Source organism: Diadema antillarum, unplaced genomic scaffold (genome assembly GCF_040938485.1).
Source record: "Diadema antillarum isolate AM-2024a unplaced genomic scaffold, OU_Dant_1.0 seq00000682_RagTag, whole genome shotgun sequence".
NCBI lineage: Eukaryota > Metazoa > Echinodermata > Echinoidea > Diadematoida > Diadematidae > Diadema > Diadema antillarum.
In genome coordinates this window covers 342,366-370,242 of record NW_027271587.1, presented here as the reverse complement: position 1 = coordinate 370,242, position 27,877 = coordinate 342,366, and the positions used below count along the sequence as shown (strand labels likewise).

General features: G+C 38.9%; 1 protein-coding gene across 1 annotated transcript in view; it reads right to left on the bottom strand.

Moving 5' to 3' along the window:
• Positions 1–498: 498 nt before the first annotated feature.
• Positions 499–27,877, bottom strand: part of LOC139737091 (membrane-bound transcription factor site-2 protease-like) — a 92,836-nt gene continuing 65,457 nt past the window's right edge. Inside the window, exons 6-9 of the mRNA XM_071647768.1 lie at positions 5,724–5,827; positions 3,823–4,015; positions 2,716–2,791; positions 499–1,992 (exon numbers count right to left, since the gene is read on the bottom strand). Coding sequence (XP_071503869.1) covers positions 1,770–1,992; positions 2,716–2,791; positions 3,823–4,015; positions 5,724–5,827 — 596 coding nt within the window. The 3' untranslated portion in view covers positions 499–1,769. The remainder of the gene's footprint in view (positions 1,993–2,715; positions 2,792–3,822; positions 4,016–5,723; positions 5,828–27,877) is intronic.

The following is a 27,877-nucleotide window of genomic DNA, read 5'->3' as shown; positions in this document are numbered from 1 at the left end:
GATTTACGGGCCTTCAGAATAGCGAACCATATTACATTTTCGGATCAACGAACCTTCGGAATAACGAATCTTCGGAGTGAGGCCACAAATGTTCGGATTAACGAACCCTTTTTCATTTTGGGATTAACGAACCTCTAGGTATAGGAAATTTGCGTGTTTCAGATCAACGAACCTTCGGAATAACGAACCTTCGGAATAATGAACCTTTGGAATAACGAACAGCACCCGTGAAAGAGATGTTGATGTTCAGTAAATATGATCCATTTACTGAGTAGAAACCTTTTTGATTCAGCACAATGCTAATGTGTTAATGTACATCCTCATTGTCACCATTAATATGTGCGGCTATGAATCGCTGTGGATACAGTGTACATCTAACAAATGATCATGGATTGTTACTGCTTTGTAAATAAATTATGAAGCCATTTCACACATTAAACTGAAGAAGACAATGAGTAATATTTTCTTTACAGAAATTCTATCATTTCCTTTTTAGATAAATGTACATCCATGAACAGATAAAACAGTGAATTTGTATCCCTCATATCGCACAGCATAATTGGACATGCTCGCCAGTACTGGGGCCTGTTTGACAAATACTGCTAGTTCAACTTAGCACTAGTTGATCTTAGCTGAGTATGACTTTAATACTAAGTCTGTTTCACAAAGCCAATCTTAAGCCAAGACTGACTTATTCCATTTTAACAGTAACGTAGAAGCCTAAAATATGCAAAATATGATCCATTTACTGATCATAATTTACTTTGTCATTTTCAGATGTCAATTGATCGATCATAACTTCATAACTAAATGTCATTTCTTTATCATTTTCGGTAGACATAAAGTTGTCCTGTACTATGCTAATCATCCAGGTCATCATGCGTACATCAAAATTTTAAAATGCTCAGAACGATTTCCCGACTGGTTTTCTATACATTTCAGACAATTTTAAGCGTTTCAAAAAATTCCACACGTGCGCGTCTGTCCGACATTTATTAAGATTGCAACTGCTGATCTATATAAATTAACAAAATGTCATAAAAAAGGAACCAATGGGACTGGAACCTGCCATCTACTGCTTTTCAGGCAGTGACACTACCATCACCAGGCTATCCCTTGTTGCCGACAGTTAATTTCAGAATTTCAGAGCTTAGCTATTTGTTCCAAGTTCATCATGTCACTGCCGGGAACTGGGGACAGCCTGGTGGTAGTGTCACTGCCCAGAAAGCAGTAGATGACAGGTTGGAGTCCCACTGGTTCCTTTTTTCCGACGTGTGTTAATTTACAGATCAGCAGTTGCAATCTTACACATGTACACGAGAAGCTCCTACTGTGATAACCCTAGCTAACAGCGTGGCGGTGATTGCCATGGCAAGATAGGGCCATGAGCCAATCACAGTAGGGTAAAGAGCCAATGAGCAGCATTTCATTTTAGGTCACAAGTGAAAAATGTGGTAATCAAGTTGAAAAATCTGATGCTCACTCCTCAACGCATGCGTAGTATTTGTACAAGACAGTCACAGCAGCCGGCCACTAGGTGACTGCACTAATCGAAAAGTCCCTATTATGATTTAAGGTTTAAGGGTTAATAGTTAGTAAGAGAAAAAACTAAAACAAAAGCAACAACCCCCTCCCCCATACATTTGATGGAAGAGAAAAGGGTTACTTTGACATTCATAACTTTCACACAAATACATTGTACAAATACATGGTAATTAAACAAATAATAGCATACTGTATATACCCTCCCTAGCCCAACGTCCCCTTTGCTACCTGGTAACAAGGGTAAGCATGGCAAGGACAACATTGGCAATGAGGATAACTGTACCAAAGATCATAATAAGGCTATATATAACATTCCTGTCAGAAGGGCTGGGAACCACACTCGAAAGAAAATGTTCTATAGCAGCCAAAAGGATCCACTGGCCATCAAGGGCATAGCAGGGCATTGCGTTGAGTAAGGCCAGTGCACCTGACAATGAAATAAGATATCTTGGGAAATATATGATTAAGGAGAAGTCAATTCTCTCAGTAGGTGGTATGTTAATGTTAGTTATGACAGAAAGCATAAATGTGCAAAAAATGTTTTTCTTTGCTTTTACTTCTCCCTAATGTATGGAAATGTAGAACAAACACAATTTTCTTTACAATAGTAAGTCTTCTAGAGACCAATTAGATACTGTAAAAGTGGAAATTTTCGCAGTATTGAAATTTTCGTGCATTTCTCGCAACCAGAAACTAGGACGAAATTAACAGCACACGAATATTTCTGCTGCCCATACTCTTTCAGTAGTTGATCTTTTGATTCCGCGGAATTAAAAACACGCGAAACTCTTCTTGCCCAGCCAAGCGTGAAAAATAAGTCGCATGAAAATACTCACTTTTACAGTATATGAAACTTTTAACATACATGTATACTGTGTACATATATCCCCATACATTTTATTTTATCATGATTTAATGTCCTAGTCAAATGTCCTTGTCTTCATTCTTTCCTGATAGCACACATTCTCAAATTTTGAACGCAGTTTACAGGTTTTGTACATGTTTTGTTTCCACATAAAAATATTTGAGCAAGTACCCGCGGTAAACTTATTAAATTACTATAAAAATAAGTCAGATTTCTCTGTAAATTTTTAAAATGTTATGGTAACCAACATACAGTGTGTACATGTATGTTGTCTTTGTATCTTACAATGTATGTGCAAAGGATACTTGCAGAAGAGCTGAATGATACCAGGCAAATCAAGGGGAAGGCACTGATACTTCGGCACATAGTTGCTAACCATCACTGCATTGAACAAAGAAGTGAAGTATACAGTTAGTCAAGCCCACAACTTGTATAACACCTTTAACTCTTTATGTGCCACGTTCGCACGTCTGACTCGGTCGACGGCGTGCAAACTTCGCATATTCTGCTCAACAAACAAAGCCGCCAAAACCGATCGATAAATCGCTAATCCGGCGGTACATTCAAAGCGTTTCTCGCACTTTTTTTCCTCTCACATACGGCTTGCATTCTATTTGGTAATTGACTATCAAACGGTGTTCCCAACTAAATTTGCCTGTACATTCTAAGTTTCTGTCACTATTTTATGTGCAAAAGTCATGCCTTTACAGTAATGTAGCAACTGGTAATTTAAAAGAAAAATTTAAAATAGAATTGTCATACATTGTATATGGAAGCAAAGTTTGGCATTCCTCTGTAACTTTGCTCATTATTATGTCCAGCTTGACAGAAATTTGTAGAAGTTATACAAATTGGAAAAACAGAATTCTTTCTCAAAGCATGACTACCTTCGTGTATCAGAATAACGTGGCACACAGGGGGTTTCCATCGTGGCACATAAAGAGTTAAAGTTAAATTTGACAATGAAAGTCACGGATTCAAGCACATTCAAGAGTGGTGGCATTTTAAATCATCTAAAGAGCATGTGTCACAAGGGGAAATTGCATGGAACAACAATATTTCAGTTTGTGTGGGGTTTTTTTTACTCATTGACTCCCTTATATTACCCAATCATGATGGGTACTGAGATATGAGCTGTAACATGTGAATCTCCTGTGAGCACAGAAATTGCAAATACATGTATTGCCTGTCAACTCTGTTACAGTGAGAAAGTTTCTCTTTTTGGCCTCACTTCATTCCAGGATGCTGCAAAAATCACAGGAAATGTGTAGGGTGTCTTTGTAATGTAAATTTTGCAGGCCCATTTGCTCAGTATATCAGCAATTCCATCCCCCCCTCCCCCCCCCCCCAAAAAAAAAAGAAAAAAAAAAGTTGCATGTGGTGTAAACACACACGTTTACTTAATTTTGTACCTGTGTAGCTGAAAAAGTAAGGATCTCCAACATAGAGTACAGGAGGGCCAGAGTTGTGAGCTATCCTTAGCAGACGACTGGAATTGTCAAGTGAAGGGCGAAGACACACAGTCTTCCTTGTCTGCAAGCAGTCACTTGCTTTTCGGCAACGAGGGAGCTCCGCAACAGGCCTAGCCTCCAGACATGTAAACATCTGTACACAAAGAGAAATTCTGCAAACTGTTAACAATCCACAAAAAGAAATTCCGCAAATAGTTAACAGTACGAATATGGTATGAAAGGTTTAGATTTTAAATTTGTATTTCACTTTGTTTAGAAATATGTGTATCAACCACTTATTCACTATTTGTGTGTTATCACAATGTAATGTTGACTGAGATTGAAAACTGGTTACCCTTTGTAATTTAGTTCTATTTTGATGGAGAAATGTGGTTGCTTTCTTGTACATGTACACTTAACATAGATCGTGTATGCTGCATGGGTCAATTTTCACTGATAACTCTCATACAGTACATACTCTAATCCAAGCATCCAGGGATGATACTTTCAAATCCTTAACCCAATTCTAACTGGGCTATTTGAGACCAAGTTTTTAACGGAGGGTCAATTTGCAAAAATTGCAAAATTTTGCCTGAACATAGAGCCGGATGTCAACTATAAGATTACAAGGTCATACAAATGAAAAATTTTGATTTTCTATTTTCAGTAAATTAATTATGCAAATTCACGCATGAAATCATATTTTCACCTATAACTCCATTAAAAAGACTGAATGATTGCTAAATTTGTGTGCAAGAGTTCCTCAAGACACATTGAACGATTTTCTTGTAAAAAATAGCACAATCAAAATCAGTTTCTTTTGTTTTTTATTGTTTTGTTAATTTCTTATTTATTTCACTGTTTTTTGACCTTTTGTTTTCTATTGTTTTTTGGCCAAAATTTGTTGCAGGCACTTTTTCAAGCTTATCTATATCAAAATTGATTAATTTCAATGGTTAGAAGTTGAAATAATCTAATTTATATCAATCTAACCAAAAAACACAATTTGCATTGGATTTGCATACGATATCATGAATTTGAGCCATTTTCAGGTTGACATGCATACGCAAAACATTACGTAACTTCAGAACGGTGTACCCGGACATCGCAAATTTGGTCTCAAAATATGCGGGAGACTTCAAAGAAAAAAGTCATGAAACGACGCGGCAAAATCTTTGCGCGTTGCGGAATCGCAGCGCGAAATGTCGAGGGGGTGGTCAAATTGACCCCCCCCCCCAGTTAGAATATGGTTCAAAAATAAGTTGGAACCAATTTCACATGACATTTTCTCAAAGGAGAAACAAAACCTAAGGAGTATTTTTTGGGCAAGTCATTGGAATGAGTAAAGCATTACAAATGCTACAGAGACACTTTGTGTGAGTGTGGTGGGGGGGGGGGGGTATCTGCACATGATATCCCTGACATGCTTAATTCTTTGCAACTCTGTAATATACACAAATGTTAGCAAAGGCAGTATCACATGTTTAGAAAAAAAAAGTTTCAAAGCCTCCACTGATTGACAGCATGAGGCTCATGCAACATGGTATGAATTACAACTATAAATGTGACTATGGCGACTGGTATGCCTCCACTATTGTAAGTCATTGACAAATTGCACTTTATCAATGTTAATAAGCACTGATTCAGTGTTTCTTTAGTAGCTATGATAAAAAAACGTGAGCACACATACTGAATTTGGATTCAAACCAATGATCCCTAGATTACAGGACAGGCCTTTTATCTACGAGACTACCGAGCTTATCATGTTTAATAGCATCTTACCCTTTTTTGATAGGTTTCCAATGATAATATTGTAAGATACACTTCTTGTAATAAAACCTGATGCAAATTAAGTCAGCTACCTTTTCTGGTTTGTCAGCATCTTCTCCAAGATGATAACTGAAACAAAGCTCTGAAATGCTGTCATTTCTGCAGCAGTCAACTTGTCCTCCTGATCCTTTGTATACTGAGTAACACATGAGAAATACAAAGAGTTGATTTGAAGTTATGTACATGTACATACAAAGTTCAAATACACTTTGATAAGAGCAGTAGAGCCAAAACAAAAGGAAAAAAGTTTCAATAACATCAGACACACACGCACACACACATACACACAAACAATCATGGCATTTCAATTTCATGAACCTGACATCAGTAGCAATTGCATATGCAAATTACATTTTGTAGGCAAGGCATGATAACTAGAAATATCAAGTTTCATTTGAGTGGCAAATTGTTCTGACCCCATTGCCCAAATCTTTTCCTATGGAATCATTTTTTGTTTGTTGTAATTGTTTTTATGGGGGTTCCTCTCTTGGTCATGTGCCTGAGGTTCCTTGATCAGTGTGGAGCTGATGATGCAGCTGTTTGCCTTAAAAGGATGCTCTCTACATTTAACATTAAGTCCTAAACTACTTCTGAGTATTTGCTCCTATATTGCCGTTCATCATGCCTTTAATATTTTACACATGAATAGTGTGCATTACCATGAACTCTAGCCCTGAATATGTGTTTGTTACAAGAGCCCAAGTGTTAATTATCATACCATGGCAAAAACTGTGTTCAACTTAGACCTGTTCTTACAACTGCCTGAGACCTGTTCTTACAACTGCCTGGTCGGCAGGCAGCCGTTATTCATTCTTTGACTATACCATAGATAAAAACTGTCCTTATTGTACTTGTTGTTGTTGATCTGTTCTCTGCCATTGCCTCTTTTGGTATGCTGCATTAGGCCAAAAAAAAAAAATGGTTTGTTTGCCCTTTGCGACCGACCGAAATCACAGAAATTTCGGGTGGCGTTTTTTTCTTTTTTTTCTTTTTTTTTGCCGTTTCAAGTTTATTTTTTTCCACAAATTTCATCTTCTACAAATTTGTGAATGGTTTTAAACCCAAAATTATCCATTTTAAGCTAAAGAAAGAATGAAAAAATGTCTAAAAATGTTTGTTATTTTTTCATCTCATTGACCCGTCGTAATTGTGGTCGGGCCGCGCGGGGCCGCAGGCTACGTTTTATAGCATGCATTGCATGCTAGCTACCTTTTTGGCTCACATGCATGCACGCGCACGAAATCCAATCAATGCATGCATATATGCGCTTACGGGGCTGCACACTGGCGCCGGTCCGACGGTCAAAGACCGGTAAAAGTCACTGTCGGACCGGTAACTTTTCAGGAAATCCACAAGTTACCAGTCCAACATGACCAGTAAAAAAAAAAAAAAAGCATTGGCGGGGTCAGTAGAAAGAAAAAGAGCAGCCCCAATCAGGGAGAAACAGAATGCAAAGATATCGCACTGTTCAACAAGTTTTACGCAAGTTTTCGTTTATGTCTACCGGTGCAATTAGTACAGTAAACATTAGTTTTGAGCACTAGTAGTCGACCACTTATTCGCGCTAGCTTGCTGCGCTGCTCACGCACTGCCATGCCATGCAATACATGCAAAGCATGTACAGTGTAACTGCTTTTCGTTTGCTTGCGATCAGCGGTCATGCCAGACAAGAAGCATTGATAGAATTAGAAGCGCACGCATTTCTGGGTCATTTTACTCACGATCCAATCCCGGCTTCGCAGCAGCGTAGCAGTTGACATGTTAGAACTAATTTACTTGTGTCGATTTTTAGAAAAGTAAAAACATATTCGATATTCAGCGATACAGTAAATGGATCTGATTGCGTTCAGTTTCATTTTACACAGTCATTTCACAAATGAATATTTTCATTCGTTCAGAATGATCGCACAATGAAGATAGGCGCAAAAAGGATCACGAAATCGGCCCTTCCGTGTACTTTTTAAGAACGCATGCACAAAATGTGAAGAGACAATACTAGGGAGAAAAAAAAATCATAAAATCATCGCAGTCCCGCTTACATATTTGATGTAGAAATCGTCTCAAAAATGATCATGAATTTGGCCGGCCGCATCGTACACCTTTCAAAAGCTCATGTACGAAATGCGAAGAGATTATAGAGGAGGGGAAAAAAAATAAAGGACACATTTGATGCGTGCATCATAAAAGATTACAGCCCAATAACAATTCATAAAATCAACGCAATCCCGTTGAAATTTGAGGAAATAATAGCCGCAAAAAGGATCTTGAATTCAGTCCTGCATGCCGTGTTGGTTATCAAAACGCATGCACAAATGTGACGAGATTATCGGGAGAAAAATAAAAAACACCTTTTTCCCCTTCTGGTGCGTGCATTACAAAAGTTTACATCCAAAGTAATTCATGAAATCGCCACAATCCCGCTGATATTTAAGGTAGAAATAGGCGCAAAAAGGAACATAAATTCGGCCGTGTCGTATACCTTTTAAGAACGCATGTACGAAATGGGAAGACATCAGCGGGAGAAAAATAAAGGACACATTTTCATCCCCTTTTGGCGCTTGCATAATATAGATTACAGCCGAGTAGTAATTCATGAAAATTTGCAATCCCGTTGAAATTTGAGTAAACAATAATAGGCGCAAAAAGAATTTCGAATGCGGCCCTGCATGCAGTGTATAATTTTGAAAACGCATGCACAAATGCGAAGAGATTATCGGGAGAAAAATAAAGAACGCATTTCAAACCTTCTGGTGCATGTATAACAAAAGGTTACAGCCGAAATAATTAACAAAATATCGCAATCCCGCTGATATTTGATGTAGAAATAGGCTCTAAAAGGATCGTGAATTCGGCCGTGTCGTATACGCATGTACGAAATGCGAAGAGATTATAGGGAAAAAAATAAAGGACACATTTTCAACCCCTTTTGGCGCTTGCATAATATAGATTACAGCCGAGTAGTAATTCATGAAAATTTGCAATCCCGTTGAAATTTGAGTAAACAATAATAGGCGCAAAAAGAATTTCGAATGCAGCCCTGCATGCAGTGTATAATTTTGAAAACGCATGCACAAATGCGAAGAGATTATCGGGAGAAAAATAAAGAACGCATTTCAAACCTTCTGGTGCATGTATAACAAAAGGTTACAGCCGAAATAATTAACAAAATATCGCAATCCCGCTGATATTTGATGTAGAAATAGGCTCTAAAAGGATCGTGAATTCGGCCGTGTCGTATACGCATGTACGAAATGCGAAGAGATTATAGGGAAAAAAATAAAGGACACATTTTCAACCCCTTTTGGCCCGTGCATCATAAAGATTACAGCCAAATAATAATTCATAAAATCATCGCAATCCCGTTGAAGTTTGAGGAAACAATAGGCGCAAAAAGAATCATGATTTTTGGCCGTGTCATACAAATGTGTATATCTTTTACGAACGCATTTACGAAATGCGAAGAGTTTATCGGGGAACAAGGAAAAGTAGAAATTACGCGGTGCGTAATATATGTCCCCGCCGGAAGTAGCATTTTGTAGCAAAATGTACAATACAGGTCACAAATCAAGGTCAAAGGTCAAAGAAGTCAAAGGTCAAAATTCTGTGTAGAAAGTTTTGAAGCCCTCACCTGCTGCCATCACATAAAGCAAACAGAATCGAAATCGGGTTAGAAATGGCGAAGGAGTAGCATTTTGTAGCCATTGTCCAATATAGGTCAAAAATCAAGGTCAAAGGTCAAAGGTCAAAATTCTGTGTAGAAGTTTTGAAGCCCTCACCTAGTGCCATCACATAAAGCAAACAGAATCGAAATCGGGTTAGAAATGGTGAAGGAGTAGCATTTTGTAGCCAATGTACAATATAGGTCAAAAATCAAGGTCAAAGGTCAAAGAAGTCAAAGGTCAAAATTCTGTGTAGAAGTTTTGAAGCCCTCACCTAGTGCCATCACATAAAGCAAACGGAATCGAAATCGGGTTAGAAATGGCGAAGGAGTAGCATTTTGTAGCAAAATGTACAATAAAGGTAAAAAATCAAGGTCAAAGGTCAAAGAAGTCAAGGTCAAAATTCTGTGTAGAAGTTTTGAAGCCCTCACCTAGTGCCATCATATAAAGCAAACGGAATCGAAATCGGGTTAGAAATGGCGAAGGAGTAGCATTTTGTAGCAAAATGTACAATATAGGTCAAAGGTCAAGGTCAAAGGTCACGACTGAAATTCTGTGTAGAAGTTTCAAAGCTCCCATGTAGTGCTATCATATAAAGCAAACAGAATCAAAATTGGCTCATAAATGACAGAGAAGTAGCAAATTGAAGATTTTGATCACACACGGACGCACACACGGACGGACACACGGACGGACGGACACACGGACACACACACGTACAGAGCCCGTTTCATAGTCCCCTGCTCGAACTCGTTCGGCGGGGACAAAAAATAAAGAACACGTTTTCAACCCCTTTTGGCACGTGTATCATAAAAAATTACAGCTGAAGTAATTCATTAATCATCGCAATCCCGTTGAAGTTTGAGGAAACAATAGGCACAAAAAGAATCATGATTTTTGGCCGTGTCGTATATCTTTCAAGAACGCATTTACGGAATGCGAAGAGATTATGGGGAGAAAAATAAAGAATGCATTTTCAACCATTCTAGCTGGTGCGTGCATCACAAAAGATTACATCCGAAGTAATTTATGAAATCGTCACAATCCCGCTGACATTTGAGGTAGAAATAGGTGCAAAAAAGTATCATGAATTCGGCCGTGTGGTACATCTTTTAAGAACGCACTTACGAAATTCGAAGAGTTTATCGGGAAAAAATAAAGGACACATTTTCAACCCCTTTTGGCTCTTGCATCATAAAATATTACAGCCTAAGTAATTTATGAAATCGTCACAATCCCGCTAATATTTGAGGTGGAAATGGGCGCAAAAAGGATTGCGAATTCGGCCCTGCATGTCATGTACCTTTCAAGAACGCATGCACAAATGCGAAGAGATTATCGGGAGAAAAACAAAGAACCCCTTGTATCGCGTGCATCAGAAAATATCACAGCTAAAATAATTCATTAAATCATCGCAATCCAACTGACCACCAAGAGCAGGTTACGCAGCAAGTTCGTGCACCGATGTTTAGAAAAAGTCACAAACGCATTTGATACAATCTGATTTTGTTCATTATCATTTTACACTAATTCACAAACAAACGTTCTAATTTTTTCCTATCTTTATTTTTAAATTTCTTGTGCAATAAATAATCTAAGTTATAAAAAAAAAAATTAATCTGTAAAATGTACATGGGGGGGGGGGTACGTCCATAAAAAACAAGAAAATAAGTTTGCAAGTCATTTAATGTTTTTTATGTTGTCGTTGTTGACCGGTAAATTTTCTGTTAGGACCTGTAACAAATGGTAAAACGGGGCATTTACCGGTCCGACAGAGACGGGTCGGACCGGCAGAAAAAATGGGTTAGTGTGCAGCCCTTCACAAGATGGCTACTTTTGCAGCATCCGTTACCAGCTGTCATGGCACCAAAACTGTTTGGAGTTCAGTTGCCAGCATCTCATTGGAAGGTACTTTTTTGGAGCTGTTTGCAAAATTTAACAAAGATGAGCGTTATTTAAGTGTTTGTCAGTGAGTGTTTCTGCCTTGTGTACCGGGCCCTGGCAAGACGTAAATTTGAATGAATCCCTTGGAGTGTTGAGTGCATTGACATGGAAAAAAAGGGTACCCTGTATTTTAAAAAAAAACCACACACACACACACAAAAAAACCTACCGACCCTCTTAGGTTTTGACAATTAAGGGCAAACAAACAAATGTCTTTTTTTGGCCTTACTTGGCTGTGTTTCTTTGGCCATGTTTATCAACTTTCTGATATTTAGACGCATTGCAATACCCACTATCTAAATGCATATTTGCAAACACACTTCGCATCAGGTTTCTCAAGTTGTTGCGTTTATCAACTCAATCATGAGTTGATTGAGAGGCCTTGTCACTGCATAGCTCCATGGCGCAGTTTGACACAAGGAGTAGAGATAAGTAGTTGGCAGTGGTTACATGGGCAGGTCCAAGCTATAAATGAATTTCAAAACTGCTTTGCATTTATCAACTCTCCAAAAACACGAGGGCTCCACTGACAGACAAAATGGCTGAACCGGAATAAATTTTCTCTACAAAATTTGATGGTTTTTTGGGTGTTTATAAAGACAGTGATCGAGTCATCTGTACATATGTGTTTTGGATCATAAGTGCTGACTAGACAGTGAATATGGATCAGAAAAAGCATTGTGTGGATCAGCAAGACACAACTCCAGTGTCACCATTCCAGCCCCCGAAGAAGTTGAAATCAGCTACGGACGATGAAGGAGGTGCTCCGCGGACCGAGATGGTGGGGAAGCAGGCCGCTAAACGACTGTCCTACTCTGACGAAGCAGCCGCCAATGAGGGCGATCCACCACCCCGTTGGTTCATTCGATTTATGAAAGATTTCGATAACAAGTGGGAAGAGAGATTTTCCAAGAGATTGGACGATTTGACGGTGAAAGTTCTGGAACATGAAGACACAATTGTTGGGGTTACACATCAGTTAGAAGTTATGGAGCAGGAGGTGAAGAAACTGAAAAAAGAAAGAAATGAATTAGTATCAAAGCTAGATGATCTCGAGAACAGGTCATGCAGGAACAATCTTGTCTTCCATGGGATTGATGAGTCCCCAAAAGAGAACTGTTACAACTTGATTACAAAGGAGCTCCTCGTAGACTTCATTAGTCTTTCACCAAATAACTTCAAAGTGGAGAGATGCCACCACGCCAGGCTCGCACATAACAACAGCTCCTGGAATCAACGCCGGTCCAAGACCCAGAATCATCCATGTAGCTTTTAGCTCTTACTTGGAGGAGCACGTTCGCAAGGCATGCGTAGAGAAATTCCGAGCCAACAAATTCAAGGATGGGAAGATCTTCATCAGTGACGACTTTTCTATGAGGGTCCTAATAAACCGGGGGCCAAGAGGATTTATTCAGCTGAAAAGGGTCGCACTTTTTGATGGTCTCATCGTATAAGGATGTGGCCAAGGGTCAATAAAATGAATTGCTGGCAAGTCACATCCTGTACCGTAAGCCATGGGGCCACAAAAAGGGGCCCCGAAAAATGGATTTATTCAGCCGAAGGGGGTCACGAACAAAAGTTGGTGGATATTGTTCCTTTGGGTGTACTTATCATGAAAACAGCAATGCCAGCTATTTTATCCTGTACGGGGCCCCAGACAGTAGCCCCAAAGGGCCCCACCCATATGGTGTTACTCAGCTGAACAGGGTCACGGCTAATTTCTTTTGCAATGGAAGTAGTACCCATCAGAGATATCCAAAACACCAATGCCAGCTATTTCATCCTGTATGGGGCCCCAGACAGTAGCCACAAAGTGCCCCACCCCCTATAGGCCCTACATACAAACACACACACACATTGACTTTATTCAGCTGATAAGAGTCACGGCTAATTTCTTTTGCAATGGAAGTAGTACCCATCAGAGATATTCAAAACACCAAAGTCAGCTATTCTATCCTGTACGGGGCCCCAGACAGTAGCCCCAAAGTGCCCCCCCACCCCCAACACACACACACATTAGTTTCATTCAGCTGAAAAAGGTCACGCCTAATTTCTTTTGCAATGGATGTAGTACCCATCTGAGAAATCCAAAATACCAAAGCCAGTTATTTTATCCTGCACGGGGCCCCAGACAGTAGCCCAAAATTACCCCCTTACCCCCTCCCCCTCCCCCCCCCCCCCCCCCACACACACATTGATTTTATTCAGCTGAAAAGGGTCACGGCTACTTTCTTTTGCAATCGGAAGTACAGTCAACCTCGCGTAAGTCGAATCTATTGGGACCGGCGAAAACACTTCGACTTACGAAAAATTCGACTTCCGCGGAAGTCGAATTTTTCTTCGACTTGTACTTCCAGACGAATTTTCATAATGCAGTGTCTTATTATGTGTTTAGTGGCCATGACATTACAGTAGACGGTAGTATTATGTTGTAATTAGTATTTTTGTTTTGTTTACGTTTTAAAAAAGAATCCTGGAGCTCAATTATTGGACTGTGATAATCGAAATGCGTTGTACCTAATTTCTGCAAAAGATCGCGAAACGAACGCGGGAGTTCGGGGCGCCGTTTGTTTGGGGATGTTTTTACTTCGGTAAGAATTTGAATTAGATATATATATTTTTTTTCAATGAACTTTTCTGCACAATGCATCATGATCTGGTCGTGATTTGTTTTTGAAAATGTATTTACTGTCTCGACATAGCGCTTGACCTTCGCCAGACGTGCGCGATGTTCGCAAAATCTTCGTGAAACCTCAAACAGACCCTGAAGCTTCTTCGGAGAATGTCTCGCGCATGTTTCGCAATATTCTCCGATAAATTTTTTAAATGCAGTGTCTTTTTATGTCTCTATTGGCAGTTGAAATACAGTAGACGGCAGAAATACGTATAGTATTAAGTGTTTTTTGTTTCGTTTTGAGTTTTAAAAAATCGAGAAACTTAGTTATTGGACTGTAATAATCGAAATGCGTTTCATGTACGTCAAAGGGATCATTCGACATTTATTTTAGCATCTTCCGGAGCTGAATGTTATTGCTATTTATTTTCAAACGTAAAAGCAAATATCTGGCATTTATTTTATCATTGTACGGAGTTGAATACTATTGTTATTCATTTCCGAACGTTAAAGCAAACATAAAACACTAATTTCCGCTGCATAACCATCGAACACATCATTTCGAAATTTAAAAGCAAACTTCCGACAGTTATTCTAGCATCGTATGGAGCAGAGTATTACTGTTATTCACTTCCGAACGTAAAAACAATCATCTGACATTTATTTCCGCATCTTCCGGAGCTGAATGTAATTGCTATTTACTTTCGAAAGTAAAAACAAGCATCCGACATCTATTCTATTTAATCATGGTACAAATACGGTGTTGAATATTATTGTTATTCATCTCCGGACGTATAAGTGACCATTCGACATTTATTTTAGCATCTTCCGGAGCTAAATGTTTTTGCCATTTATTTTCGAACGTAAAAGCAAACATCCGGCATTTATTTTATCATCGTACAGAGTTGAATACTGTTGTTATTCATTTCCGAACATCAAAGCAAACATCAAACGTTAATTTTGCCATCGAACCCATCTAAATGTTACTGTTATTCATTTCAAAATTTGAAAGCAAACATCCGACAGTTATTTTAGCATCGTATGGAGCAGAATATTACTGCTATTCATTTCCGAACGTAAAAGCAATCATCTGACATTTATTTCAGCGTTTTCTGGAGCCGAATGTTATTGCTATATTTACTTTCGAAATTAAAAACAAGCATCCGACATTTATTAAATCATGGTACAAATACGGGGTTGAATATTATTGTTATTCATCTCCGAACGTCAAAGTGACCATTCGACATTTACTTTAGAATCTTCCTGAGCTGAATGTTGTTTTTTACTTTTGAACGTAAAAGCAAACATCCGGCATTAATTTTACCATCGTACGGACTTGAATATCATTATTATTCATTTCCGAACGTCAAAGCAAACATTCGACATTCATTTCAGCATCATCCGGTGCCGATTGTTATCCTTATTCATTTCCAAACGCAAAAATCAAATATCTGACATTAATTTCAGCACCGTACGGAGCTTAATCTTACCGTTATTCATTTCCAAAAGTATGAGCAAAGATCCGACATTCGTTTTAGTATCATATGGAGGCGAATATTACCGTTATTTCCAAAATTAAAAGCAAACATCTGACATTTATTTCAGCATCTTACGGAGCCGATTGTTACCGCTGTTCATTCAAAAAAGTAATGGCAAACATCCGACTTTTTTCGCGGGCCACCAAAATCTTCATTTCTGAAATTTTGGTAGCCCTGGGCCACCGTTAGTGTCAAGCCCTGTATATACACTGTAGGCCTGTTTGAAAATGCATTATTCTTTTAATAAAAAAAAGTCCCTAAATACACTTTAGATAACTCCCAATGCACGCGAAAATTATGTTTGAAACTTAAGATAATTGTGTGGGGGAACGTATGAAAACAAGGAAAAGTAGAAATTACGCGGTGCGTAATATATGTCCCCGCCGGAAGTAGCATTTAGTAGCAAAATGTACAATATAGGTAAAAAGATCAAGGTCAAAGGTCAAAGAAGTCAAAGGTCAAAATTCTATGTAGAAGTTTTGAAGCCCTCACCTAGTGCCATCACATAAAGCAAACGGAATCGAAATCGGGTTAGAAATGGCGAAGGAGTAGCATTTTGTAGCCAATGTACAATATAGGTAAAAAATCAAGGTCAAAAGTCAAAGAAGTCAAGGTCAAAATTCTGTGTAGAAGTTTTGAAGCCCTCACCTACAATTGTAGTGCCATCACATAAAGTAAACGGAATCGAAATCGGGTTAGAAATGGGGAAGGAGTAGCATTTGGTAGCAAAATGTACAATACAGGTCAAAAATCAAGGTCAGAGGTCAAAGAAGTCAAAGGTCAAAATTCTGTGTAGGAGTTTTGAAGCCCTCACCTAGTGCCATCACTTAAAGCAAACGGAATTGAAATCGGGTCACAAATGGCGAAGGAGTAGCATTTTGTAGCAAAATGTACAATATAGGTAAAAAATCAAGGTCAAAGGTCAAAGAAGTCAAAGGTCAAAATTCTGTGTAGAAGTTTTGAAGCCCTCACCTAGTGCCATCAAATAAAGCAAACGGAATTGAAATCGGGTTAGAAATGGCGAAGGAGTAGCATTTTGTAGGCAATGTACAATATAGGTCAAAAATCAAGGTCAAAGGTCAAAGAAGTCAAAGGTCAAAATTCTGTGTAGGAGTTTGGAAGCCCTCACCTAGTGCCATCATATAAAGCAAACGGAATCAAAATCGGGTTAGAAATGGCGAAGGAGTAGCATTTTGAAGCAAAATGTACAATATAGGTCAAAGGTCAAGGTCAAAGGTCACAACTGAAATTCTGTATAGAAATTTCAAAGCTCCCATGTAGTGCTATCATATAAAGCAAACAGAATCAAAATCGGGTTAGAAATGGCGAAGGAGTAGCATTTTGAACATTTTGATCACACACGGACGCACGGACGGACAGACGGACAGACGGATGGACGGACACACGGACACACACACGTACGGAGCCCGTTTCATAGTCCCCTGCTCGAACTCGTTCGGCGGGGACAAAAAAAGATGCTTGTGAATTGTGGGGTAGCACTCACGGTCTGCACACACATATACGCAACGGAGAAATGAAAGAGAGAGAAAGGTAAAATACAGGAAAGAGAAAATCCTAAACTCAAGACAGTTGTCAATCTCCTTGAAAAAAATTCCCCATGATTAGTGAAAAATTTGCGTGGTTGCATTTCCGTTGCGTGTTTTTCGTTTACGTAACTGGCCGTATTTTAGCAAAAGTATACACGCGACATTTACACATAGGCCTGCATCATGGGAACTTGGCATAAACTGCGCAAGAATGTGTGTTTTTGTTTTGTTTTGTGTTTTGCTTCATTTTCGGAACACATTCGGATAAAAACTTCCGAAAGTTTGATTTTGCCATTCGCGTCCTTCGCAAATCGTTCGCATGCTCCACAAAGTCTCACTGAGTTGCAGATGTTTGCGAGCGTGGCGAATAGGCACCTACTAGGGAATTTCAAAATTCTTGAACAGTTGCAATTAAATTCGTAAATATTATTGCAGTCAAACTCGCACACTGCTTTTATTGTCGTGGAAGCGGTTTTTGTTGTCCCAAAGACGCTCGCAAACAGAGATTGGTGGCTCGTACCGGATTGTGAGGACCTTTTCTTCTTCCTTTTTCTCCCCAAACCCTGCTGCGCTGCCCGCACATGGCTCGCCTCTACCCTGGTACATGTGATTTATGTTCTTCTCAGCTGGACATCAAGGATACAAGGGATATTAGGTTTAACTTCTTTTCGACCCTTGGGAGTATTTTATTACAAAAGTGGTGTTTTTTTTCCTTCATTTATTTATCAAAGAATGAAAGAATGCTTCACTTCCATGTTTGAATGACGGACGTGGAAAAAACTTCGACTTGTGCGATGAAAATTACATGCATTTACACAAATCTGGACTCGAAATTATCTTCGACATAGGCGAAATTCGACTTGTAAAACTTCGACTTGTGCAAGATTATTTTAAAGAAATAAGTAAAGAGAAAATCGGGACTTTTCTGGAGCTTCGACTTGGCCGAGTTTTCGACTTATGCGAGGTCGACTTAGGCGAGGTTGACTGTAGTACTCATCAGAGATATCCAAAACACTAAAGCCAGTTATTTTATCCTGTACGGGGCCCCAGACAGTAGCCTCAAAGTGCCCCCCCTACACACACACACACACAGACACATTGGTTTCATTCAGCCGAAAAGGGTCACGGCTAATTTCTTTTGCAATGGAAGTATACCCATCGGATATCCACAATACCAAAGTCCGATATTTTATCCTGCACGGGGCCCCAGACAGTAGCTCCAAAGTGCTTAAATTTGCTTTCTTCTCTTCTTTGTCTTCATCTCTTCTTCTTCTTAAATATGTGCTTCTTCATCTTCATTTTCGTGACAACGACAACGTCCTCCTCATCATCATCAGTTTTGCTGTTCTGGCAAACATTTTCCAGCGTATCGGCTACGTTCGATTTTAGAGCGGCAAGAGCGGAAGACATGCGGAATTGAGTCTGGTAAAGCGTAGGAACAGCGTAGCTAAAACGGCCAACAGCGTTATCAAAGCAGGAATGAAGCGTCGTATCGGAACAGGCCTTGATTTTATACGAGAGTAGAGAACTTAGTGAGAGCGTCGTTAAAGCGGGAAGGTCGTGCTTTGATCAAGAAAGCGGCGCAGCAGCGGGACAACGTCGGTGTCTAGTTTAGCCTACTTCCCGTTCTTGTGCCGCTGTTACTACGATCAGAAAAACCTGGAATTGTTACGCTCATCCTGCGGTATTTACACTGTAACTGCTCTCTCCCCGTTTGAGCTATGATTCAAAATAGGTCAATCTTGATGGGGAGATACATGTAGGGAAGAAATTTTGAACAAGTTCAAAATTTCTTCCCGATCTGTAAAATTGCCAGATCCAACCCCATCACCCAAACGCTGCTGCTACGATGCTCCCGGTCCCCGTACACTTTTGCCGCTCTCTCCCGATCTGACAGATAGAATAGATCTGGATGCAGATCTTGATAGTGGAATTACATGTGAGGACACTTTAGGAACACTCCGTGGGGCCCCGTACAGCTATAACTGGTTTCGGTGTTTTTGATACCTCGTTGAGTACTACTTCCATTGCAAAAGAAATTATAGCCGTGATTCTTTTCACGTAGAATGAAATAATACGGGAGCACCTTCCAGCTACTGGTTGGGGGCCCCTTAAAGAATAAAAATAACTGGATGGGTTTGTGTTTTAGGTATCTCAGCTGTTAATTCCACTGCCAAGGAAAATAGGCATACATGATTCTTTTCACCTAAAAACGATTAATTCATATGGGGTGGGAATACCTTGGGGCTATACCTGTCACGGGCCCTGCATCCGGGCCAATTTCACACCTCTTTTAATCCAATTCTTTAATGCTGAATTAAATTTAGCAAAAATTTAGCCTAGATGACATGGTAGTTCAATGTCATGATCTCTTCATTCAAATTCATTTTGAAACATTCACATTACCTCTAACCTTATTCTAAATAACACTTTTTTAACTGAAATTCATATATAAGATAAGCACCATTCCACTATCCGTTCATTCATAAATTCATAATGATATAGTCACGTGATCACGTATATGCTGCGCTCGTTATTTCAAATTGATTTCTGGGCATCTAATTTAACATGCTCTGCAGTCAATTAAACAGATATGTTCATGCTTGACCTCTTTCCTTATTTTCTTTCATCGTAGTTATTGTTTTGTAAGCATCATAACATTTCATGTTTTCGTATTCGTTTAAGAGACTTTGACAACAATTTTTCTTTAACGTGCTTATTGAATCCGAAGAAGTAAGAAGCCACAAATTATCTGGCCGTTACAAGCGCTTTATTACGAGCGGTCGGCCAGTTCCAGGAAGTCAAGGTTATGATCCTCAATTTTTTTTTTAAAATAATTCTTTCTATGTCTTCTAGAGATATACGTCTGTATCTATTGTGCTGTCATGACTATAACAAAATGAAGTTAATCTGCATTACTGGTACACATATAGGTCTATAATGACATGTATGAAAGAGAAGGAGCGTTACAGAACAACCAAATCCAGTTATACTAGATAAGAAATATGATACTTTTACTGCTTAACAACAGTAATTTATAGATGAAACAAAAACTCATACAGAAAGACACATTAAAATGTCCTCACCTTTAAAAAAAAAGAAATAGCATGATGTAAATTTGAATGAACATGTTTGGAATTTGACTGTCTTTCGCGAAATTTAATGACTGAAATACCCTTTTTGGCAAGGCAAATTTGAATGAACGTAGGGTACCAGCCAATTTGAATACCCATTTTACGAATTCGAACCTTCTATCAAATGAACCGACAAAGTGCGAAATTGGCTGGGAAAACCTAACTGGCTTTGATGTTTTGGGTATCTACGATGTAAACTAAGGCCTACTTCGATTGTAAAAGAAAAACTATGACCCTTTTCAGCTTAAATGATGTCATGATAATTATGAGGGGGAGGGGCACTTTACGGCTACTGCTCCGGGCCCAGTACAGGATGAAATGACTGGTACTTTGTAATATGGTCATCTCGGTTGTGCACTACTGTAAACGTCAATATTTTCGCGCGATTAATTTTTCGCGCTGAGCGGCTCGAAAACGTATTCGCGGGTTCTTAAATTCGCACTCCGCAGCAGGTTACTTTACTGTAGTACACATTCACTGCTTTCATCCAAAGCCTCTGCTACATAGCTTGCTATGCCAGCGTACGACAAGCGACGTAGCGAGCGGCTCGACTGCGAGTACAAGCACTCAAATACGTAGTACAGCTGTGACTCTAGTACCGTAGTCACGGGGGACTGTAGCATCGATGCGTGCGGTGCACACATGCATGCTACAGTACACAGCAATCTAAGGTATCGTCTCTTCGCACAGTACTAGTAGCGTAAACATGCCTGTACATTGTACTACGTAGCAGTATCATCGATGAAGCGCACACAATTCATCCCGTTCAAAATGTGCGTAGAAAATTGTGAAGATATATTTGCGCGTTTTTGAATTCGCGCTAGCCGAGCGTAGCGCGAAATCCGCGAAAGCCGAGCGTAGCGCGAAATCCGCGAAAATTAATGTACCGCGAAAATTTCCACGTTTACAGTATACAAAAGTATGCTTCCTTTGCAAATTTCTTGGGTGTTTTCCTACTGTAACCTATAGGACCCCGTATGCAGGATAAGATGACCTGCTTTTGGTGTTTGTGATATCTTTGTTTAGTAGGCCCTGATATTTACATTACAAACGAATTTGTAAGACCTTTTTCAGCTGATTCACAGTACATGTATAATGGATGGGACACTGTGGAGCTACAGTCTGAGGCTGCTCCGTACAGGATAAAATAACTGGCATTGGTGGGTTGAATATCTCTGATAGGTACTTCTTCCAGTGCAAAAGAAATTACCCATGTTTGGGGCTACTGTCTGGGGCCCAGTACAGAATAAAATAACTGGCTTTAGTGTTTTGGATATCTCTGATGAGTACTACTTCCGATTGCAAAAGAAAGTAGCCATGACCCTTTTCAGCTGAATAAAATCAATGTGTGTGGGGGGGGGGGGGAGGGGGAAGGGAGCAATTTGGGGCTACTGACTGGGGCCCCATGCAGGATGAAATAGCTGGCTTTGGTATTTTGGATATCTCTGATGGGTACTACTTCCATTGCAAAAGAAATAAGCCGTGGCCCTTTCTTTTCAGCTGAATGAAACTAATGTGTGTGTGGGGGGGGGGGGGCACTTTGGGGCTACTGTCTGGGGCCCTGTACAGGATAAAATAGCTGGCTTTGGTGTTTTGGATATCTCTGATGGGTACTACTTCCATTGCAAAAGAAATTAGCCATGACCCTTTTTAGCTGAATAAAATCAATGTGTGTGTGTTGGGGGGAGGGGGGCTTTAGTGTTTTGGATATCTCTGATGAGTACTACTTCCGGCAAAAGAAAGTAGCCAACCCTTTTCAGGGGCAATTTGGGGCTACTGTCTGGGGCCCCGTGCAGGATAAAATAACTGGCTTTGGTATTTTGGATATCTCTGATGGGTACTACTTCCATTGCAAAAGAAATTAGCCGTGACTCTTTTCAGCTGAATGAAACTAATGTGTGTGTGTGGGTGGGGGGCACTTTGGGGCTACTGTTTGGGGCCCCGTGCAGGATAAAATAACTGGCTTTGGTATTTTGGATATCTCTGATGGGTACTACTTCCATTGCAAAAGAAATTAGCCGTGACCCTTTTCAGCTGAATGAAACTAATGTGTGTGTGGGGGGGGGGGCACTTTGGGGCTACTGTCTGGGGCCTCGTACAGGATAAAATAACTGGCTTTAGTGTTTTGGATATCTCTGATGAGTACTACTTCCGATTGCAAAAGAAAGTAGCCATGACCCTTTTCAGCTGAATAAAATCAATGTGTGTGGGGGGGGGGGGGATGGGAAGGGGGTAAGGGGGCAATTTGGGGCTACTGTCTGGGGCCCCGTGTAGGATAAAATAACTAGCTTTGGTATTTTGGATATCTCTGATGGGTACTACTTCCATTGCAAAAGAAATTAGCCATGACCCTTTTTAGCTGAATGAAACTAATGTGTGTGTGTGGGAGGGGGGGGCACTTTGGGGCTACTGTCTGGGGCCCCGTACAGGATGAAATAGCTGGCATTGGTGTTTTGGATATCTCTGATGGGACCTACTTCCATTGCAAAAGAAATTAGCCGTGACCCTTTTCAGCTGAATAACACCATATGGGTGGGGCCCTTTGGGGCTACTGTCTGGGGCCCCGTACAGGATAAAATAGCTGGCATTGCTGTTTTCATGATAAGTACACCACAAGGAACAATATCCACCAACTTTTGTCCGTGACCCCCTTCGGCTGAATAAATCCATTTTTCGGGGCCCCTTTTTGTGGCCCCTAGGCTTACGGTACAGGATGTGACTTGCCAGCAATTCATTTTATTGACCCTTGGCCACATCCTTATATGATGAGACCATCAAAAAGTGTGACCCTTTTCAGCTGAATAAAACTTCTGGGCCCCCAGTCTATAAACAAGAGAAAAGAGAAAATGGATACATTCAGATGCTTAAAAGAAGAGGGGAAAAGGCCTTTTTTTCTCTACCCTGACCGCCTTGGGTTTAGAAGCAAAGAGGGGAAATTGCACATCGTTGAATAAACTCAACTTATTTGCTGCCCATGGAAAAACTACTGATTTTGATCACGAAACTCTGTCTTGTTATTTAATTTTTAACCAAATTCCAGGAATTCACAAAAGAGAGACTTAAAAGCATCCAACTTCATGAAGTGATATGAATGGAAAATGACAGTTTAATGGTTGAATGTTTTGTTTTGTATATATCACATTTGGTCTGTACTTATTATAATTTTTTCCTGCTACTCCAGACCTGTACTGTTGGAAAATAAAAAAGTTTTGTCTAGGTCTTTCACTGGTAGTCAAAACAACTTGGTACCCACATTGTTTAGTTTTTATCTGCAAACTGCAAACAGATACATCAGGTTTTAGTTTTGTACATTATTGTTATGTGCATATAATCATATATATTTTTTATCACTTGAAGAGTTTTAGTCATTGATATTGTTTGCTTTGACCATAGAACATTTTTGAATATATTTTCACTCTTATAATTTTTTTAAGTTACTTTCTTTTATTTCATATACATTTTATGATCTGTGTTAATAATTGAAATGCACTTATAGTTTAAACTAGGTGTAATCCTTTTACTTTATTTTTTTTTTGAGAGATATAAATTTGCTCTTCCATGTTTATTCAACAAAATCTTTTTAATTTCTCAAAATATATGGTCCTGTATAGGGTTAATGTGTATGACTTTCTTTTTTAATTGCTGTTTATAAGGTCAGATATGACACTTGTACCTTTTTTTCTCTTCTTCCTTTTTAGGGAAATCAATCTCTAAATGTTGTTTTGTTCTTTTTTTTCATTAAGAAATAAATATAGCCAACTGCTGTTAATTTGCACACTAGGGAACGGCTGGCTTTTGATTTGAAGCCCTTTCCTTTGTTATCTTGTGCACTTGCACGCTCTTTTTGTTTGCTTTTCAATTGCTTTTTTTCTTGTTCTGCTTTGTACCAGTTTTTGATGATCTTCAATTATTTATACGAGTATGTTTTTGATGAGTTGCAGCTTTTATTTACAGTGATGTTGAAAGTTATTGCTTCATGCTGGCAGTCATTTTGTTGTTTTTAGTTCTAATCAATATTTGGATTCAATTTACTTGAAATTAGGTTTTTATCAACCAGAATGAAGGAGTTAAAATTAATAACCTTTAATTGTAGGGGTTTCCAAGATTATAAGATGAAAAAACTTTCCATTATTCAAGGTCCCTTGATGCCAATATAGTTTTCCCCCAAGAGACTCACTCTTCTAAAACTGATGAAACTTCTTGGAAACAGCAATGGGGGAAAAGATATGGTTTTCAAGTTACAATTCAAACAGTAAAGGAGTAGCTATTTTAATTCGCAATTGTGTATCCGTTACTTTCAATTCCATGCACAATGATCCTAATGGTAGATATCTAATAACTTCTGCAACTATTAATGATGTATCTTTGATTTCAATTGATGTGTATGGTCCAAACAATGATGATCCTGAGTTTTTTTCTTGAGGTGTTTAGTAGATTGGACCAGTTTGATTTTTCTCTAATAATATGTGCTGGTGATTTTAACTTAGTTTTGGGACCTGCAGATTATCAAGGAAGCAAAGAAATGCATTCTAACGTAAGAGCGAGGAATATATTATTAACTTTAATTGAAGAATTTAATTTATGTGACATTTGGCGTAGTTTTCATGAAAATTTGAAGCAGTATTCTAGACACCAAAGAAATCCTTAAGTTTTATCAAGGCTTGATTCTATTCTCATTTCAGATAATTTTATTGCAAATTGTTTACAATCTAAGATAATCCCAGGTATTCAATCTGACCATTCAGCTGTCATGTTAAATTTTAAAGGAATTCAGCCAGTAAGAGGTAAATCTTTTTGGAAACTTAATTGTCAATATTTACACAATGATTCAGATTTGAATGAGATTATTACAGGAAAAATACAAGAATTTAAAATTATCCATACAAATTCTAACTGCAATCCCAATATTCTATGGGATACTATAAAATGTACGATAACAGGATCATGTTTAGAATACTGTGCTAGAAAAAAAAAAAGAAACAAATTTTGCAAACCAGAAATGTCGCTATAGTGACTGGTATGCTTCCGCCATAATGCATGACTCTCCCAGTAGGTGTACAGTACAATATCTTCACAATGTGAGATGACAGTTTCACATAACTGGCAAAATATTGAAATGACAGGTTTGTAAAAAATGTCTTGAATGTTCACTTTCCTTGAACTAGGTTTGCTATTGTCTAAGAGTGCAGGTACACGCATTTGGGGAATTGAGGATTTTTACTTGACTTTGGATGACCCTTTTATAAGTTTATGCATTGAGTAATTTTCAGGGTATGAAGAAAAAGTGTAATTACAGCATAAAATAATTTTTTTTTTTAATTCTAGCCTGGTCTTTGACCCTTAAAGGGACTGTACAGTACTGGTTGAGGTAGGGATTCATGTTTTGAACATTCCTAAGTGAGATAATGAAAAGCCTCTTATGAAATATGAAAGAGCATGTAATTTTAAGAAGGATTCAATGTTTATTTGATGAAAATAGGTTTTCAAATGGCTGAGATATCAAAAAAGTGCTAATAATAAAAGGCGACATCCCAAAACTTTATTAGGATCTCTTTGTTTCACCTTGTTTTTGGATATCTCAGCCATTTCAAAACCGATTTTCATCGAATAAACTTTTGATACCCCTTAGAACTGCATGCTCTTTGACATCTCACAGAGTGGTTTCTGAATATCTCGCAAAATGTTAAAAGCTAAATCTACACCTCGATCAGAACTGTACACATCCTTTAACCTTTGACCTTCTGGCAGGAAATTTCCAAGAGAATCTCCATAAGGTAATACATGTTTATATTAGGTTATAATAATCCTGCAAGCATTGCATATACTAGTATATGACGGAAATAGTGAAATTTTGAGGAGTTGACCTTGACCTTTGACCTTTGACTATTGTCCCATGACCCCTAAATACCCTAGATAATCCCTGCCAGCCAGTACATGTGTATGTACCAAGTTCCAAGAAGATACATTGAACCATTTGCGAGAAAAGTGAAATTGTAACATTTTCACCTGACCTTTGACCTTATGACATGAAACTCTCTCTGGAGAATCTTTACGCAGTAGTACATGTCTACACTAAGTTTCAAGAAAATATCTATGGGCATTGCATATATGTGGGGAAAATAGCAACATTTTTAGCATTTGACCTTGACCTTTTGACCATTGACCTCTTGCCAATTTTACTAAAAAACTACTCAAATAATTGCCCAATCATATGTCATCCTTGGACCAAATTTGGTGAAAGTTGCTTCATCCAGTTTTGAGTTATCGCGCAGATAGATTTTAGGATTTGATCTTGATCTTTGACCTTTGACCTCTGTCCAATTTCACTCAAAAACTAATCAAGTAATTGTCCCATCATACATCATCCTCAGACAAAGTTTGGTGAAATTTGCTTGATCCAGTCTTGAGTTATCGCGTAAACAGATACAATTCCATGATTCAACCTTGACCTTTGACCTTTGGCCTTCAGCCGATTTCACTCAAAAATCTAATCAAGTACTTGCCCTATCATACTTTATATTTAGACCAAGTTTGGTAAAATTCCAGTCAATATTACTCAAGTTATCGCGTAAACGAATGCGGACGGACGTACAGACAGACGGACGGACAACCCGAAAACATAATGCCTCCGGCACCACTTCGTGGCGGAGGCATAAAAAACAGTTGTTGAAAGATGTAGAAGAAATTGATAAGAAATTGGGTAATGATATGAATAATGAAGACTTTCTGGTTGAAAAAGAGGTGTTAGTTCAAACATTAGAGGAAGAAACTAAAGGTCTTATAATTATGACTCCGCCACGAAGTGGTGCCGGAGGCATTATGTTTTCGGGTTGTCCGTCCGTACGTACGTCCATCAGCTTTTGTTTACGCGATAACTTGAGTAATATTTACTGGAATTTTACCAAACTTGGTCCAAGTATGAAGTATGATGGGGCAATTATTTGATTAAATTTTGGGTGAAATCGGCTAAAGGTCAAAGGTCAAGGTCAAATCGTGAAATTGTATCCGTTTACTCGATAACTCAAGACTGGATGGAGCAAATTTCACCAAACTTTGTTGGAGGATGATGTATGATGGGACTATTACTTGATTAGTTTTTCAGTGAAATTGGACAGAGGTCAAAGGTCAAAGATCAAGGTCAAATCCTAACATTTATCTGTTTACGTGATTTAACTCAAAACTGGATGAAGCAGCTTTCACTAAACTTGGTCCAAGGATGATGTATGATGGGACAATTAGTTGAGTAGATTTTAGTGACATTAGCAAGACATCAAAGGTGAAAAGGTCAAGGTCAAATGCTACAAATATTGCAATTTCCCCCATATCTATGCAACGCCCAAAGGTATTCTATTGAAACTTGGTGTGGACATGTACTACTGCGTGAAGATTCTCCAGAGAGCGTTGCCTGTCATAAGGTCAAAGGTCAAAAGGTCAAAGGTTAGGTGAAAATGTTGCAATATCACTTTTCTCGCAAATGGTTCAATGTATCTTCGTAGAAGTTGGTACATACGCATGTACTGTCTGGCAGGGATTATTTAGGGAATTTAGGGGTCATGGGTCAATAGTCAGGGGTCAAAGGTCAAGGTCAACTCCTCAAAATGTTACAATATCCCTCATATACTAGTATATGCAATGCTTGCATTATTAATTTCAAAACTTAATACATGCATTACCTAATGGAGATTCTCCAGGAAATTTCCAGCAAGTCAAAGGTTAAGGGTCAAACCAGCTAGGTTTCAATGCCCCCCCC